General features: G+C 51.3%; 3 protein-coding genes across 3 annotated transcripts; 1 reads left to right on the top strand and 2 right to left on the bottom strand.

Annotated features, from left to right (window-relative positions):
* Nucleotides 1-473: 473 nt before the first annotated feature.
* CGCA056_v007226 (uncharacterized protein) lies at nucleotides 474-3,696 on the bottom strand (the record flags this gene model as incomplete). The annotated part of the gene is made up of 4 exons (XM_037322475.1): nucleotides 474-1,822; nucleotides 1,875-2,687; nucleotides 2,739-3,213; nucleotides 3,265-3,696. 4 exons carry the CDS (start codon nucleotides 3,694-3,696, stop codon nucleotides 474-476), a joined length of 3,069 nt encoding a protein of 1,022 aa, XP_037178972.1.
* Nucleotides 3,697-4,487: 791 nt separating this feature from the next.
* Nucleotides 4,488-6,161, bottom strand: CGCA056_v007227 (uncharacterized protein; the record flags this gene model as incomplete). Its single annotated transcript, XM_037322476.1, has 1 exon — nucleotides 4,488-6,161. One exon carries the CDS (start codon nucleotides 6,159-6,161, stop codon nucleotides 4,488-4,490), a length of 1,674 nt encoding a protein of 557 aa, XP_037178973.1.
* A 6,928-nt stretch (nucleotides 6,162-13,089) lies between these two features.
* CGCA056_v007228 (Cytochrome b2) lies at nucleotides 13,090-14,335 on the top strand (the record flags this gene model as incomplete). Its single annotated transcript, XM_037322477.1, has 2 exons — nucleotides 13,090-13,406; nucleotides 13,501-14,335. The coding sequence occupies 2 exons, from the start codon at nucleotides 13,090-13,092 to the stop codon at nucleotides 14,333-14,335; spliced, it is 1,152 nt and encodes a 383-aa protein (XP_037178980.1).
* Nucleotides 14,336-15,610: the final 1,275 nt, after the last annotated feature.

The raw sequence follows: 15,610 nt of genomic DNA on the forward strand, positions 1-15,610 counted from the left end.
ACCGCCAAGTCTTTAAACAGCGGCGGACATTCCGCGCCTCCGCGCTGGTGTGCCTAGCGGACGTCGCAGGTTAATCCCGCATTCAGCTGATCGCTTGCACTACAACTCACACGGAAGAATGGGTTTAGCGTATCAAACCCCGGTCACTAGCGCCCGATGGAGGCTGTTCAGTGTCATTCATGCCCCTGATTGAGCTTGGTGTGCTTCTGTAAACACAGCACAAGGCAGATTCGCTCGCCCTGTGTTTCGTTTCCATTGCCCGGTTTCTAAGAACAACACCGGGCAGGGTTTTTTGTCTCTCCAAGTTTCGGTGTCCATGGCAAGTGGGTACAGCTTCATGATCACGAACGCATCGGAGATTACAAGCAGGCACTGAGTGACTTGATTTTCATGGCCATCTGTCCGCAAAGCCTAAAGTACTTGACAGCTCGAAAATTCACATTGTCCTACCAAGACTCCGCCCTTTAGGGTGCCTAACATTCTTGTTGGCCATCCGACGCGTCCACCCGCAGAACTTCGTAGGGAATAATGTTCACAACGCCCACCAACCCATTCTCTGTTTTGGGGATCATATCAACAGAAAGGGTTTCTCCAGGCCCAAACGGTGTCGCGCCCAAATTCTTGATGTCCTGCAGAATGCTCCGGAAATAGTTCCACATCGTGCTAGGAACTATCGCAAGAACATGATTGTCTCCTTCAACAAGGTAGGTCGAGATATCGGCGACAGGATTACTCGGGTCGAGCGGATGCACGCGAGCACCATTGACTTCCAAAGTGATCGAATTCAGAGCCGGAGAGAACTGAATATAGGCACCGACCGATGCATTTGTTTCCGCGGATGAGGCGGGTGGCCAGGTGAAGTTGGCGAAATAGTAGCCAATACCAGACGTGTTTGTGGCTGCTGGAATTTCCGTCCAAGGGACGAGATCTTCAAGATGGTGCCTGGTGTTTCGCTTAACTGCTACCACTGCTGCATTGTACATATCTTCTGGGGCTTCCCAATGCTCCAGTATGAGATCCCAAGATGCAAGTTTGAATGAAGACGCCACATTTGTTGCGTAGCAAACCTTGCCGCCAGTTGATAATGTAAGAGTTGTGGGATCTGCGGACGCAGCAGCGTTGACGACGATCTCCTGGTCATTTGCGCGATAGCCCAGAATATTGCCAGAGAGCTCCGTAAAGTGAAACTCGGGTGTCGCAACGTCTTCAAGGCAAGAGTCAGCGAAGCCGATGATCTTGGTCTGGTTTCCAGCTAGAGTGAGAGAGATAGTTGTTGTCGACCCATCCGTCTCGTAGTGCACGACAGGCTCCCTCGCTCCAGTCCAGGCATCAAAGAAATAAGGAACCCCTGAAGATTGCACGATGAGCTCTCCATTTTCGGACTCAGCGTCGCTGAAAACGTAGGCATAGCTGATGTTGTTGGAGGAGTCCTCGCGCCAGGTAGTATGCCATGTCCCGTTTGTCTTGACGCCAGCTCTTGGTTTGAGACCGAGTCCTTCGAGCTTCTCGGCGATTTCGCCCTCTGCAACCTGGTAGACAGAGCTAATATTAAGGAGCTTCTGCAAGCTGGTATCGAAAGAAAGGCTGACTTTGGATGCTTTACTCTCGGTCGCATACTCTCCGGGAGAGCCGCCAGCAATTATGATGGGCAGCCCAGCTTCCGCAAACTCAGTGAGCTTGAGGAGACCCGATGAGGTAAGATTTTGTGATCCAGGCACTACAAGCGCTTGGTATCTGGCATCCTCGGGCGCGAGCAAGTTATTCCTTACATATGCCTGGGGGAGGGCAAAGTTATCAGGAGACAAGTAGTTGTAGGACCACCCTGCGCAAAGTCAGCGATCACAACATGACTTCCATAACATGTTCTAGCATACCTTTCAAGGTCAGATCATCATATGTATAGAGCGTGCCCATGTTAGGATCCGTTACCGTCTGTTTGTTGTAAAATGCAACATCGGTTCTTGGGACGCCTGTCTGCTGGATGTGCTGAACCCTGCCCATGTAGTCCAGCCCAGCTTGAAGGCCATGGTCCCAGTCGGGGCGTTTGGGAGAGTATAAATCGGAAACGTAGTATCTGAATGCTGTGTATCCAGGCCAAGTTGTTTGAGGGTAGTTGCCCGAGTATGATTGCCCATGAATGACGAACTGATTGACCCCTCCTGCGACAGCGCGGTTCATGGCGAAAAGTAGGTCTGGGATAGTGAAGCGGTAAGCACTTCCAAACACCGCACCAAGCTCATTGGAGATGACTGTCTTCCTTGCCAGATTGGCTGGCCCCGAGAATTGCCTGTACCCATCGAGGCTGTCATGGAATTGCAGGCTTTCGCACTCAGGTGCATCAACAAATGGGATGGATGCCTCCATATCCATGGGTAGGTTGTATGAAACTTGCGCAGACAGGCCCATACCAAGAGAGTGTGTCCAATTCGCAAGGGTGGTCAGGTACTCCTGGTAGCCATCGGCGAGCGCAGCACGGTAGTCGTTGATGTAACCCTGGCCTTTGTCATGAGTGTCTAGAAAGCACCGTGTATGACCTGGTGCATCATTCTGAAGGTTGATGTTGTTGTTGTTGAATATGATGAGAGGGAGATACGGGCGCAAGTCGTAGCCAAACAGCTTCTCGAATCTCTCGGGAAGGGTCCTTGTCCACGATGTATTAGAGAGAATTTCCATACTATCCTCCCAGCCTGAATCGCATGTCAGTCAGACATCCTGAGATGTTGTTCGCTTCAACTTACCGTAGTTTCCAACTTCCATGAGAAGCTCTTTGACATTGTCGACGAAAATATACTGCTCCCAAAAGTCACGAACAACCTCGGCGCCTTTGCTGCTGAAGTGATCAACAACGTAGGACCCGTTGTCCCAGATTGTCTCGGTTCTGTTGGATGTAAAGATGAGGTTCTTGTGTCCAGACAAAGTTTGATAGAAGAAAAATAGTTCGTAATCAGAGGCGTTGAATGGGTTGTTGGATAGGTCGATGGAAAGCTCGCCGGCAGATGAGATCATAGAAGTGACATCGTTCAACGAGCCATTCCGCAAGACTAACTCTTCCCACCAAATCTCTGCCGTTCCGATGATTGAGGTTGTGTTGATTGTCACGTTTGTTCTAGACGTGACAATTCCCGATACAGCGGCGACGAGCTGTCCGGAGCCCCATCCCGGGATGGTGCCGTTGAAGTGTCCATCGGCGGTAACGGCCTGAGTCTCGGCGAACTTTCAATGCTGAGTGAGCTTCGAGAACCTCCCGTTGGCAAATTAACTTACCAAATCCCATTGAAGACCTTCATTGCTGGCATCAGCAGGCACGCCCTGACCCTGGTTCGGACCAATCGTAAAGTCCATGGACAGACCAGATTCATTGTGAGCCTCAAGGCCTGCGATGAGAGTCTTGATGAAATTTGGGGTTCCGAAGCCAGAAGTTGACCAGTTGACGCCCACAGGCGGTGGTCCTAGTTGGCCGCCATAGTTGTAGAAGGGCAAGAACTCGGCTCCTCCCGCCCCGATTTTGCTAGCAGACTGGATGTCTGACTTCACCTTTTCGGGATCAACAGTGCCATCGGGGAGCCAATATCTGAATCTAGGGCGTTGGACAGCAGGAGGATCAAGGAAGTCGTTGCCGTTGTTCTGTCGGGCGGCCTGGCAAGAGCGTGACAGCAGAAGACCGGCAAAAGCTTGAACACACGAGATGAGTTTCATTATGCAAAATAGTTCTAGCGCTTTCGTCTGCAATGTGCCTGTTTCTACATTGAGGTGAATGGTAACGGCCAAGTCTATATACCAATGCCTCGTCGAGATGCTTAACGCAATTACGACGGACTTCTACTCATTGACATTCATTGCTTGTCTTTCGCTTCGCGTATTCGGCCCAAATACGGGCGAAATTGACATCATTATAGAGGGCGGTGTCACTTCAAGTTCAGATCCAATACCAAACGAGAAAGGGCAGAACTCGCATATTCTCTGCGAATACGCGTATATCGTATTATTGCCCAAAATGCCACTTGACTCTAAACGAGGGCACAGCCAATAGAGCATGGCCGGAATTTCCCATAGCTGAGGGGTATTTCGATCTCCAGCGACTCCTCGTACACATAGATATCCCTGTTCAGCTGCGTATGCCCGTCATGTTGCTCGTGTGACCCTCCTTCGTAGTAGACTGCCGCCATCATCCACCTCAAGACTAACGCGATATCGACATTTCCCCACGATATTCGACGTGGGGAAACGCAACATCATGGAATTCCCCGAGAGCTACCCTAACATTCCCTCGGTATCCACTCCCCCGGGTCCGGCCGTTACTACCTGTCGATATACTCGGGTCACCACTTCGCTCTATATTTTCCTCAAAGATGGTTCTTTGAAATCTTTCCCGAAGTGGCCATCGGGAGATACAAACATATCAAGCATGGCTAATCATTTGACATTGCATGACACATATCCAATTACCACAAACACATATATCCGCTCCTCCAGGTTAGCTGCCATTTTCAATGGACGATACCCACCCCAAACCGGCGGTAAAACTCTGTCACGAAGTCGGGATCCGCCTTTGCAGGACTGAGTACCACCCGAGCTCCTCTATCTTCCAAATGCTCTTTCAGATCCTGATCCATGTCATCTTTAACGACTTCAACAACGATTTCTTGCAAGTGTGGCAATCTCTCGCCCCTCCCTTCGACAAAGCCGTCGAATAGGGCTGCCAGGCATTTCTTCATTTGGTGGAGGGAATTTCTGCGACGATCTCCCACTGGCTCGGTCTGAAAATGGAACTTCTCAAGTGATGGCGGCAGTAAGTCGAGAGCTCGCGGCGCCGCCATCTTGTCCAATGGGCAAACGTCAGGGGCATCTGCAATTTGATACTCCTCGTCGGCCTTTTCGAATTTTGGCCCCATGAGAGTGAGACCGTCAATGTGCAGGGACTTGAGTCGTTTGAAGCCCTTCATATCGACGAGTGTTCGGCCGGCGGTGCCATAATGAACCATCATCCACATGGAGAGCTCCACCAAGGTCTCACCAGCGGACTCCATGATGGCGTTCATCATCGCGCCAGCGTCAAGGTTGTGGCCACACCCGTGCCACTTCGTCTCGTATGCAAAGTGCAAGCACTTCAAGCTAGGCAGGCTTGAAAGCAATTCGCGCATCTCTTCTGGCCCGAAGGTGCACCCCACGAGGTCCAGTCTCTCAAGGCGTGGACTGTACTTTGGGTATTCGGGATCGAATGGCATGCCGGTGTATCCGTCATCGAGTGCGATGCAGCCGCCAATGTAGGCCTCGCGAACAGATTTGATAGCCAGGAAAGGGGTGTTGACCGTCATCGCGTTCCTGCATTCATACCCAGTTCCCGTGAACGGTCTGTAAACTTCCAACTTGGATAGACCAGCTTCTGCAATCTTCGGATCGTTCGCACGCCGCACAAGGGCATCCAAGACGGGCCAGATGATCTTCCTGTCGGAGCGCGGTGTCTCTTCTCCATAGCGAAGGTGTCCTGAATTTCTGCCGGGGATCTGGTCCCAACTTTGTGGCAGCGCAAGCTCACGCACATTGGTGAGAAGCGTTAACAGCAACACCTCGGCATGCCCGGACGTGTCGTCGAGCATCCCCGAAAGCCAAGCTTCCGAATCTACACCAGCTTCGGCAAGATAGGGCGAGTCATTCAGAAGATGCCGAAGTTTGTCGATGACAGCTTCGTCTTTGATGCGCGGGAAAATCGGATGGAGCGCCGGGTGTTCATCAACCATGTCATCAGGGGCATCCGTCATCCCCACATTGCCCTTCAGGTCGGCCGTTTCGATATATCGAGGAATCACTGGGTTGCGAACGATTTCTGCGATGAGCTCGGTAGCACCCTGAAGTTCGATGCCAGTCTCCTGCGTGACAGGGTCCCAATGCCCCTTCCAGGTGTGCCTCGGTCTCCTATCACCTGATGAGCAGCGGCTACTGAACACAACTGGGGCCTTGACATACCCTCTTTGTTTTAACACTGTGTACCTTGAGTAAGAAAAGTGTTTGTATCTCTTTCGAATGCGGTTGTGCTCGTCTAGATAGATCTTGCTTGCATCATGCAAAGTGGAGCATGTGACTGCGACATTCTCGATGGACTCGGGGATGGTCTCTTTGATGATGCGTTGAAGCAGCTCGAGTGGGAGTCCTAGTAACGACATTTTGCTCGGTAACAGAGTTGAATCCAGTAAGCTGACATCAACGTTCCGAAATTCTTGTTCCAGCCAACTTCAAATGGACACCGAAGTTGTTTTGTACTTGATAGTGAATGTCAATGCGGCGGTGACGTCCTGGGCTGCCCCGCATTCCTTCGAGGCAGCAGCTGCAATTTAGCTCAATCCTTCAGCCAGTGATCTCCACCAAGTGCCCCCCATGTGAAGGCAGCGCTAGGCAGGCGCTGTGTGTAAATCGTCCGATGTCAAATAGTCACCATAAAGGTGCTGTTTCAGTTGAGCCTCCTATCAATGGTAAGGTTCTGTCACAATACCTACCTTCACGTTCTCAATATGATCAGAGCGTCTGCCTAATTGTTCGGTTGAAAATACAGATCGTAGACGCATGGTATTGCTAGCGCATCATCTCTTGCTGTTCGTAATTTGGGATAACAACTGCAAGAGCTAGAAAGAGTCTTCATATTGCAGTTGCAAAAGCGCGAACCGAGAATTTCCTCCAATCCTCTTCATCTGTAACTTCCGTTGCCAACCTAACTGGAGAGCTCATCATTGGTGATCATTAAGCAAATTGAAATGGTTTGACTTCGATATCTCGAGAAACTTATTCTTGAAAACGTGAAAAGCCTGTTCGGTGAGTATGGGAAAACACAAACGCACTTGCACTGGTTGCACGACATGAAGCTCGTGGCGTTAATGATCACTTGCTTGCCACCCCCACGAAAAGTTCCAGCAGCATTGTTCACATTATGGCCACTTGATCTAGCAAACAAATGTCAACACCAGCGCGGGGGAAGAACCCTTTTCGAGACGCTCGCGCGGGCCCGTGAAACAATTTAATTATCGTTAATGATGTTTGCTTCTGGCAAACATTCGCTTGATGATTATCTTCATCTACATTTCTAGTTGCGACAGCTGTTGAAAAGGGGACGCAGAAGGGGGGAGGGATTTCAGGGACTCGGTACGTTGTCTGACCCTCATCAAGCGACGGTGTCGGAGAATCGGAAGGTATTGCGGTCTGGCCAGGCGTTGTCGCCGAAGTCGACGCGATGTTCACTGAAAGCACTCGTCATAAGTGAAAGCCTTATGCGGCAGCCAGCTCGGCCCGTTAGTTACGCCTTACATCTGTGGTGTGTTGGAAACCGTGATTGTAATCCTCACCTCTGAAAAGAATAACTGTGAAACGTAAGTTCATTCATTGAGCTGCAGTGACGGCTGTGTATGTGCAACCCAACCTTGAATCGGAACGGAGCGAACTTCGGTGATATTGGATGATCATCTTCACCCCTTGCCTGTTATTTGATCCCGATGCAGGGTGTGAGAGTGCATACATCCTAGCAGAAAGTCGCATGGTCAATCTGTCGGCTGAGCTGACGAAAACCATAAATACTGCTGGTCATCCTGATCAAGTTCTCAGAATCCCTCCTATAACGAAGGAACATCGACCAGTCACAGTCAGGAGACTTACCTGCATACGATCTTCTCATCCACCCAACTATATTTCAAACCCTCTAATCATGCGTTTCACTTCAGTTGTTGCCCTCGCCCTCGCCTGCGTTGCCTCAGCGTCGCCGGTCCCTCAAGGACACAAGGAGGCCTTCAGACTCCCTCAAGAGCCCACTGACGCTGTCAATGCATGATGTCAAGTAAGTGCGTGAACTGCTTCTTACTAGTGGATGCACCGAGAAGAACGGCTTACTAAAGCTCTTGAAGTAAAGTCGACTGTTACAGGGGTGCCTCACCACAAGACTCCTGCGAACTTCTTTCGATGACTTTCAACGTGGAAATATTGCCGATTGGAAGCTGGCCTACTTGAAGGAGTTGTGATCAGTTCGAATAGCTCATGCCGACCAGTTTTCAAAGTCATTGGGTTGCCGGAACGTTCAAAATCTCATCTGTGCTGCTTCTTTACATATAATTGGGACCTAGGGACCCTTGAGCAGTTACTCTCAGTGAGATCATAGTATGAGGGGCGGTACATTCAACACTCGTTCTTTTCTGTAGGAGGCTATTACATGATATGGAGGAGCTTTAGTTCATTTGTTTGCGACTGTTGTGAAGATAAACTCGTTCATTAATGCCATAAAAGCCCATGCCGCGATTTGGGACCATTTGAACATATGGCACACATGCATCCTTCACGGCCATGTCTGATATCATCCATTCATAGACTGAATCACGTGGTTCATGTTGCACATCGTCTCTCTAATGCGTCAAAGATGGATGCATTTTGACATGTTGTATTGTAGAAAGTCGTCCCACCATCTGAGTTTTCCACCAGAAATGATTCCTGCTCAGTCCAGAAAAAGACGGGAAAATATTAAAGCAGCACAAGAAGCAGTGACAACAATTTTGATGCTCCCGCCTGACATGCAAAAATGTTTCATGGAGATGACGGAATACGAGGAGCATGTAATATGGACCAATTCGCATGTGACATTTGTCAGCTGTCATTACAGCGGCTCTTGAAGACATGTCGTACCCCTGAGAAGAAAAGAAGTGAGTTCTGACACAAGCATTCATGGCAGCTCTTGGCAACTGATAGAGCCTGCGGGATCCGCTTGGTGGAGAAGAGACCCAACTTTCAAGCCCAGGCTTCTGCAGCCAAGAAAGATTGAATTGAGGCTCACCAGTGAGACCTTCCATATCTCGTCATCGAGAAACAGATTCCGTATACAGTATTCATTGAGAGGCAAATAATATGCATCGGAGAAGTCCTATCTCAGATGGCGATTGCGGCTGAAATGATGATGTCAACGTAGGCTCGGGCAAGAGCCGAAGGTGTGTTCGAAATAGGAAAGAGCTTTTGCGATAGGAAAGCTAAGCGGGCGCAACTTCTCGGCGTGATTGGTGATAATGTGGACTCTTGTCATTGAAAAATAGGGGTTGAGATTCCTGAAATGTTCACAGGCATGACGAGCTGTTTTGAACAAGCAGGTGCCCGAGAACGAGCCTCAACGCTCTCAGGGGCAACGACGATTGTGATGGTCGAATGCGAGGACCAAGATGCACGTATTTCGAACGGAGCAAGAGGATATCTGACCAGGATCCATCTAACTGACCAATTGGACTGTTCTCTACTTGAAAGTTGAGAACCATCAGTAACTCTTCGAAGGTGCACAATCGTGTTGCTCCCGGAGTACTCCGTCTGTGAATTACTCAGTTTTCTACACGTGAAGGAGGTGTTGACAACGGAAATGTCCGCCCCCGGACAATTACCATCACTTTCGACAACATTATCGCATGTGCAATGATGAAGGACTCTTGCCCGACGGGTCCCAGCGACCCTTTGCATGAATACGCGGGTCGGTGTTTTCGGACGCGCGATCAAATTCCTCAACATTCGATGAATTTCGCATTTCGCGGTACAACCACAGTTTGGAAAACTTTCTACGCGCCTAAAAACGTCATAATCGGGGGATTGCAGGCCTCACGCATTTGCGATTCGCATCAACGTCTCGAAATAAATGGCGGCTGTCCAGTTTTTTTAAATAGAGCAAACTTTCGCACCAACAGCTCAAACGCGCCCTCGCTCACCCGGAATAGCGACGACCATTGGGCTGAGAGAGAGAGAAATTCAATCTGTGACGCATGCCTGCCTACCGGTTCATTTTGCCAAGTCGTGGATGCCGTGGGGGTGATGAAACCTGCGCAAGGACGATTGCAGAGTGTCATGGGCACCACCAAAAAAAAGACCTCAGGGGACGGAGTTGCAGTTATATCACAGGGCGGATTTAACCTTCTGGAGGGTGCTGAGTGCAGTTCTCCTCACACCTAAATTTTGGACAACCCACCTGTAAATCCTTGATTCTTGGTACGCGAGTGGGCTGGACGGTCGGGTGCCTGGCCTAGATTTGTAGATCAATATGTAGCTCCCTGCGCGGGTTTCATTAGTGTGGACTCGATCCTTGCCCACCTCTGTCCGCGCCCATGGTTGGCTCTCACGTCCTCAATCCAGACCGCTTGGCATCTCACGAGATTAGGCCTTACTTTTTCGTGATGGTCCTCCGCCGTCGACTTGCCTCATTTTTATCCTACGGCGGAGGAAACCGGAACTGTCCCGGTCGGTCATGAGCCGGACCAAACTTGGAATGAACTTGGGAATGCGGGGAGTTTTCTGTTTTTCCGCGCATGCAAGTGTCAAGAACATTCCGCAGCCCACAATAGCCCCGGGCTTCATGTCCGACGACGGGGCGCTCTCCACCGGATCCGTTAGCATTGTGGTGGCCCGGAAGGAGGCTTTAGAGGCTTCGGGCGATCGGCCGTCGACCGAGATCGACTCGGCTCGCTAGGCGTTATCTCTCGGCTGTCCGTTAGCTCGGAGCTGTGAATAGAATCAGAGTTGAACCGATACTCGTTGCATCGAAGGGGAGGCCGTGTAGCTTAAATGCAACTATAGACATGGAGGTGCTGTGAGCTCTGGGGCGGGCAAGCTCTATCCGAGCCATGGGAGTCGATCGCAGGCCTGCGCGAATGGATCTGCGATGGAAGCGATTGGACTTGGTGATCCCGACGCGCTCCCACCTTCCAGAAAAACTCTGCGCTCCGTGGCTTGCTGCCCGGGTTGAGCTCTATGTATATGCATGGATGGTGTAGCATGTCGCATTTCTGCTTTCCAATATGCGTAGGGCGTTGATGGTGATTGACAAATAATTCCCGGCTGCAAGTGTCTTGCAAAAACAAGATAGGACATGGTGTTCAAGCAGGGAGAGAAGCGAGTTACACGAGCAAGAAGCGGCTCTGAAGACAAATTTGGAAGCTCCTGTGCAGTTTTACCGAAGACCCGCCAACTCAGTAATAGAGAGTCTACAGAGCACGCTGTAGAGAGCGCAATATTGGCAATGACCAGATAGTAGGCCGCCTAGGTCTATCAGTTAATTTTACGCTGATCGTTGCCCTCCGGATTTGTAAGACGAGTCAAAACCCTCGTTATCGTTTAGAGAAGAAAAAAACGGAAAAACTTGGCCTCAACGTGACAGCGTCACAACGGGCGGCTCTCACGGAAGACAAGACTACTTGGCAACTGACACCGCCTCCCGTGGATTGCGAATCTTGCATCAATTTTCTCTTGTGAAAAATGCTTGTCTTCACATTTGAGGCTCCGCCACGATGTTCTGTCGCGTCCCGGTCGCCACCACCACCCACCGGGAGCACATTAGATCCGGGTGGCTTTGAAAGACATCGCGGGGACCGCGGCCTCGTCCGCGATAGGTCCGACTGGCAATACCTTCTAGGCGACCCCATGTTCGACGTCGGGAGTTTTCGCGATAGAAAAAGCGGGATGTTGTTGAAATGGAATGAGAGTGATTTTTTTTTTCTTTCACAGTTACTCTTTTTGATTTCGGAAATGCCCCAATTGAAAGAAAAAAAACTGGATGGAGTTGTCGAGCCAAATCTCGCTTTCAAAATACGTCATCACGGATTTGGTAGGTAGCATTGTAATGAACACCCGGAAATGTGACCTACCTCTTGCGCGAACCGAGGGAGGTTTATCCCTGTTTTTGAAGAAGAAGAAAATGTAGAAGTGTTTCTCAGACACCGGACGATTCAAGCATGATTTTCACTCAACAACAAACAAAAAAAACAAACGATTAGGGGAATAGAAAAAGGGATGAACTGCACTAATACACGACCAAGCCTATGCACTGGGGAATCGGGGCATTAGTCACGCAGTGACAGACACGTGGGTTGCTTGCTTCACTGCACAGTAAACGATGGAAAGTTGGGATACACTTGCCTCGACTCTTCTTCATCACGTCGGAACTCGACCGAGCCTCCGAGGCCAATATCGTCTTTAATCGGGAGCAGCAGTTTGTCCGTGACGTGGGATTCTTCAAGGACCGGGCCAACAAACTCATCCAGACTTCCGGGACGGGCTCCCTCGCCAGGCGCAGCGTCACAACCAACACTGTCACCACCCGCGCGCTTGCCCACACGGCGGACCCCATTTCCTCCCTCGCGTAGCCCTGAACTGTCATCAGGTCGCAGCCATCACCCACTGCGACGACTTGGCTCATTACTTGGCTGACTTATTATTCAGCTATTACACAGGCGAGTTATAGCGTTAGCATGTCTCCTGCCAGGGCGAGTCAGTTTCCCGTCCCATCCCTGTATCCAACTGCCAGGGGGGCTCGCTTGTAGAAGACTCCAGGAACACACTGTAAAAAACGTGAAACTGGCTCCATCCCGTCTGTCGTCCATCAACTTGATACGTCAGTCGTGCGCCGATGGATCGCGGACGGTATTTGCTGGCCCACCGTCCCAGATCTGATAACGGTCATCTCCCCGGATCAGGAGGTCGCTCTTGCACCGTCACACTTGGCAGCGGGTCGACATTGTCTATCTGAGTTCAAACCACCGTTGTAATCCCTCCGTCACTCTCTCGTGACAAGCCACTCAAGCTTCCGCATTAGGTCTATCGAGTGACCCGCCCCGTCCAGCTTCGCTGGGACTACCGAGTGTCACCCAACCCCGACGTGTCCGAAAAAAAAAATCAAGACCGCGCCCGTTATGCCAAGACATGATTCCCTGGATGCAGACAGCTTCTCCGATCGGGCCTTCATGCGACGGGAAGGAAGACACTTTCATCCCAATATTGGACGGGGCACCCGGGCCCATGGATGCACCGCTCAACAACACCACACCCATGGCGCACGTCATGGAGCTGGTCACTCGGGCGAAGCGTCTGGCCCGCTCCGATGCCCGAATGCGGACTTGATCCAGAAGCCTCGGAGGGATGCCAAGAAGGTGAGGTTTATAGTAAGGAGAGGGGGGTTGACAGCTCGACGTCGTGGCATCGCGGCGGAATGATAAATAGCCTCGCAGGGCCGCGTATTCTTGCTGTTCAGAAAAAGATCTTCCCCATCGCATCCGTGCTTGACTGTCATCACTCACCACCATTCACTCATTATTGGACAACATGCGCGCTGCTCTCATCACTTCCGCCCTGGCGACCGGCGCCATCGCCGCCCGCCCGTTCCTGAACGAGCCGGATACCGGTATCGATGGCGTCCTGCCTGACCTCCAGGTCGGCAGCCTGCCCAACCTCACCAACATGGTCGGCCTCCCCGACTTCGAGTTTGCTGCCCGCAACTACCTCCCCCTCCGCAACTACACCTACTACCGCAACGGCGCCGCCGGCGAGTGGTCCTACCGCAACAACCTGGAGGTCTACAACCGCTACCGCCTCCGCCCCCGTGTCATGGTCGACATCACCAACATTGAGCAGACCTTGAGGTAAGTCCAGGCTCCCTCGCGCAGTCATCAGACGAACCGCTTCCCCGGTTGCGCATATCATCACGTCAAAAGACTCTCATGCTGACTCGTGTAGCACCACCATCCTGGGCCACAACTTCTCTGCCCCCATCTTCATCAGCCCCTGCGCCCGTGCCGGCTACGCCCACGAGGATGCTGAGCTGAACCTGATGAAGGCCGCTGGCAACGAGAACATTCTGTACATGCCTTCTCTGTACGCCTCCAAGACCATCGAGGAGATTGCCGCCGTCAAGAAGGAGGGTCAGGTCGCCTTCCAGCAGATCTACCTGACTGCCAACGACACCGAGACCCAGGCTCTCTTCAAGCAGATCGAGGACTCCGGCGCCAACGGTGTCGTCTACACCGTCGACTCTGCCGCCGATGGCAACCGTCACCGCGCCGCCCGCTTCGGTGTCGGCTCCGCCGACTCTGAGTACTCCCTCATCACCTGGCCCGAGTACCACCGCCTGGCCAACATGACCAAGCTCCCCTTCATCATCAAGGGAATCATGAGCGTCGAGGACGCTGAGGCCGCCATCGAGAACAACGTCCCCGCCATCATCCTCTCTAACCACGGTGGTCGCCAGCTTGACGGCTCCCCCTCCTCCCTCGAGGTCGCCATCGAGATCTACGAGAAGGACCCCGAGATCTTCAAGAAGATCGAGATCTACGCCGACGGTGGTGTCCGCTACGGCGCTGACGCCCTCAAGCTCCTTGCCCTCGGTGTTAAGGCCGTCGGTATGGGCCGTCCCTTCATGTTCGCCAACGTCTTCGGTGAGGAGGGTGTCACCAAGGCCATCCAGATGATCAAGCACGAGCTCGCCATCGATGCCGCCAACCTCGGTGTTCCCGACCTCAAGAAGATTGACGCCAGCTACGTCAAGTGGACCCCCAACAACTGGTACTCTTAAACGTGCCAGGTAGCACAATGTCGCGAGGGAGGGTTGTTCCAGGAAGTTCGCACGACCTACTATGATACCACATGAGTTTTGTACATACTCCTTTTCCTTTCTAGCTGCACATAGCTTTTAGACGCGAATGGATGACCCTCAATCAAAAGTCTTTATTCAACTTGATGAATGACATGTGTTTTGTTCCCAAGTGCTACTCGTTTTCCGAAAGCAGCTTGTGTAACTCTCTTTGCGTTCGCTCTCCCTCGATGATCATGATTGTATGACTTGTTCAATGGCCCTTACCTATCCTGGGGTTTAGGTATTTAAGCCTGATTCGACATTATACTTCTCAAACACCACACTTTACTCAATTTCTCAAGAACCATTGATAACATATCAGGCAAGCGCATCAACAGCACTCTCACTCAAAATGTGCACCTACAAATACGCTTTCATCGCTTGCAACTCGTGCGCCAAGGACATCAATCGCGTCACTGGATCTGACGAAAAGCCTTGCGACCTCTATCGCGAATCCAATCCCGGCTGCCCCGACCAAACCCAGATTCACTACCACACTTTTCGCAGATTCTGCTCTGAGTGCGACCCTGAGTGCTCTTGCTTCCCCGAAGAGGAGGTAGACAAGATGTTGGTCGAGAATGCCGTCGCATACATTCGCCAGATAGAGTGCAAATACGTTAAGCGCTCGAAGATTACCTACGTCTAGAGGAATTTGAGCAAGTTGTTGATTGAGTCATGTTGGGTCTTCAAGGATAGAGGAGTTTGCTGCTCGGACTCTGTCGTCTGTTTCGTTCGTCTAAAATGAGATTGCAAGCGTCTAATAGACTTTTGTTTGGGCCTTTTCACATCGGACATTTCCTATTCAAAGTCTTGCCCCGTGACAACTGCCCATCTTTAATGACCAGACCCTGACATGTACAAGCAGCATCCATGTTGTCTGCACGTTGTGGAGCTTGCAGCATGAGGTCTTTTCGAGCAAGTGGGTCTGCGAGACAAGCCCTAGTGCCTGCCCACAACATAATCTGGTCTTGGGCGATGACGGACAACAACAAGAGGCCCTATGGCGCAACGGTAGCGCGTTCGACTCCAGATTCTGTCCTACGACCGTTTCTGATCTGATATCGAAAGGTTATCCGTTCAAATCGGGTTGGGGTCATTTCTTTTGTCTTTTAGAGCTCTCGCAATGTTTCTTTTTGTTGTCGTGGTGCTTGGTTGTGGTGTTAAGTCGCTTGGGGGGCCCTAGATACCTCCGGACGCCACGCGCGATTGAACAGC

The sequence above is a fragment of the Colletotrichum aenigma genome, assembly GCF_013390185.1.
Source record: "Colletotrichum aenigma strain Cg56 chromosome Unknown KSG_Cg56_contig04, whole genome shotgun sequence".
Classification (NCBI taxonomy): Eukaryota; Fungi; Ascomycota; class Sordariomycetes; order Glomerellales; family Glomerellaceae; genus Colletotrichum; species Colletotrichum aenigma.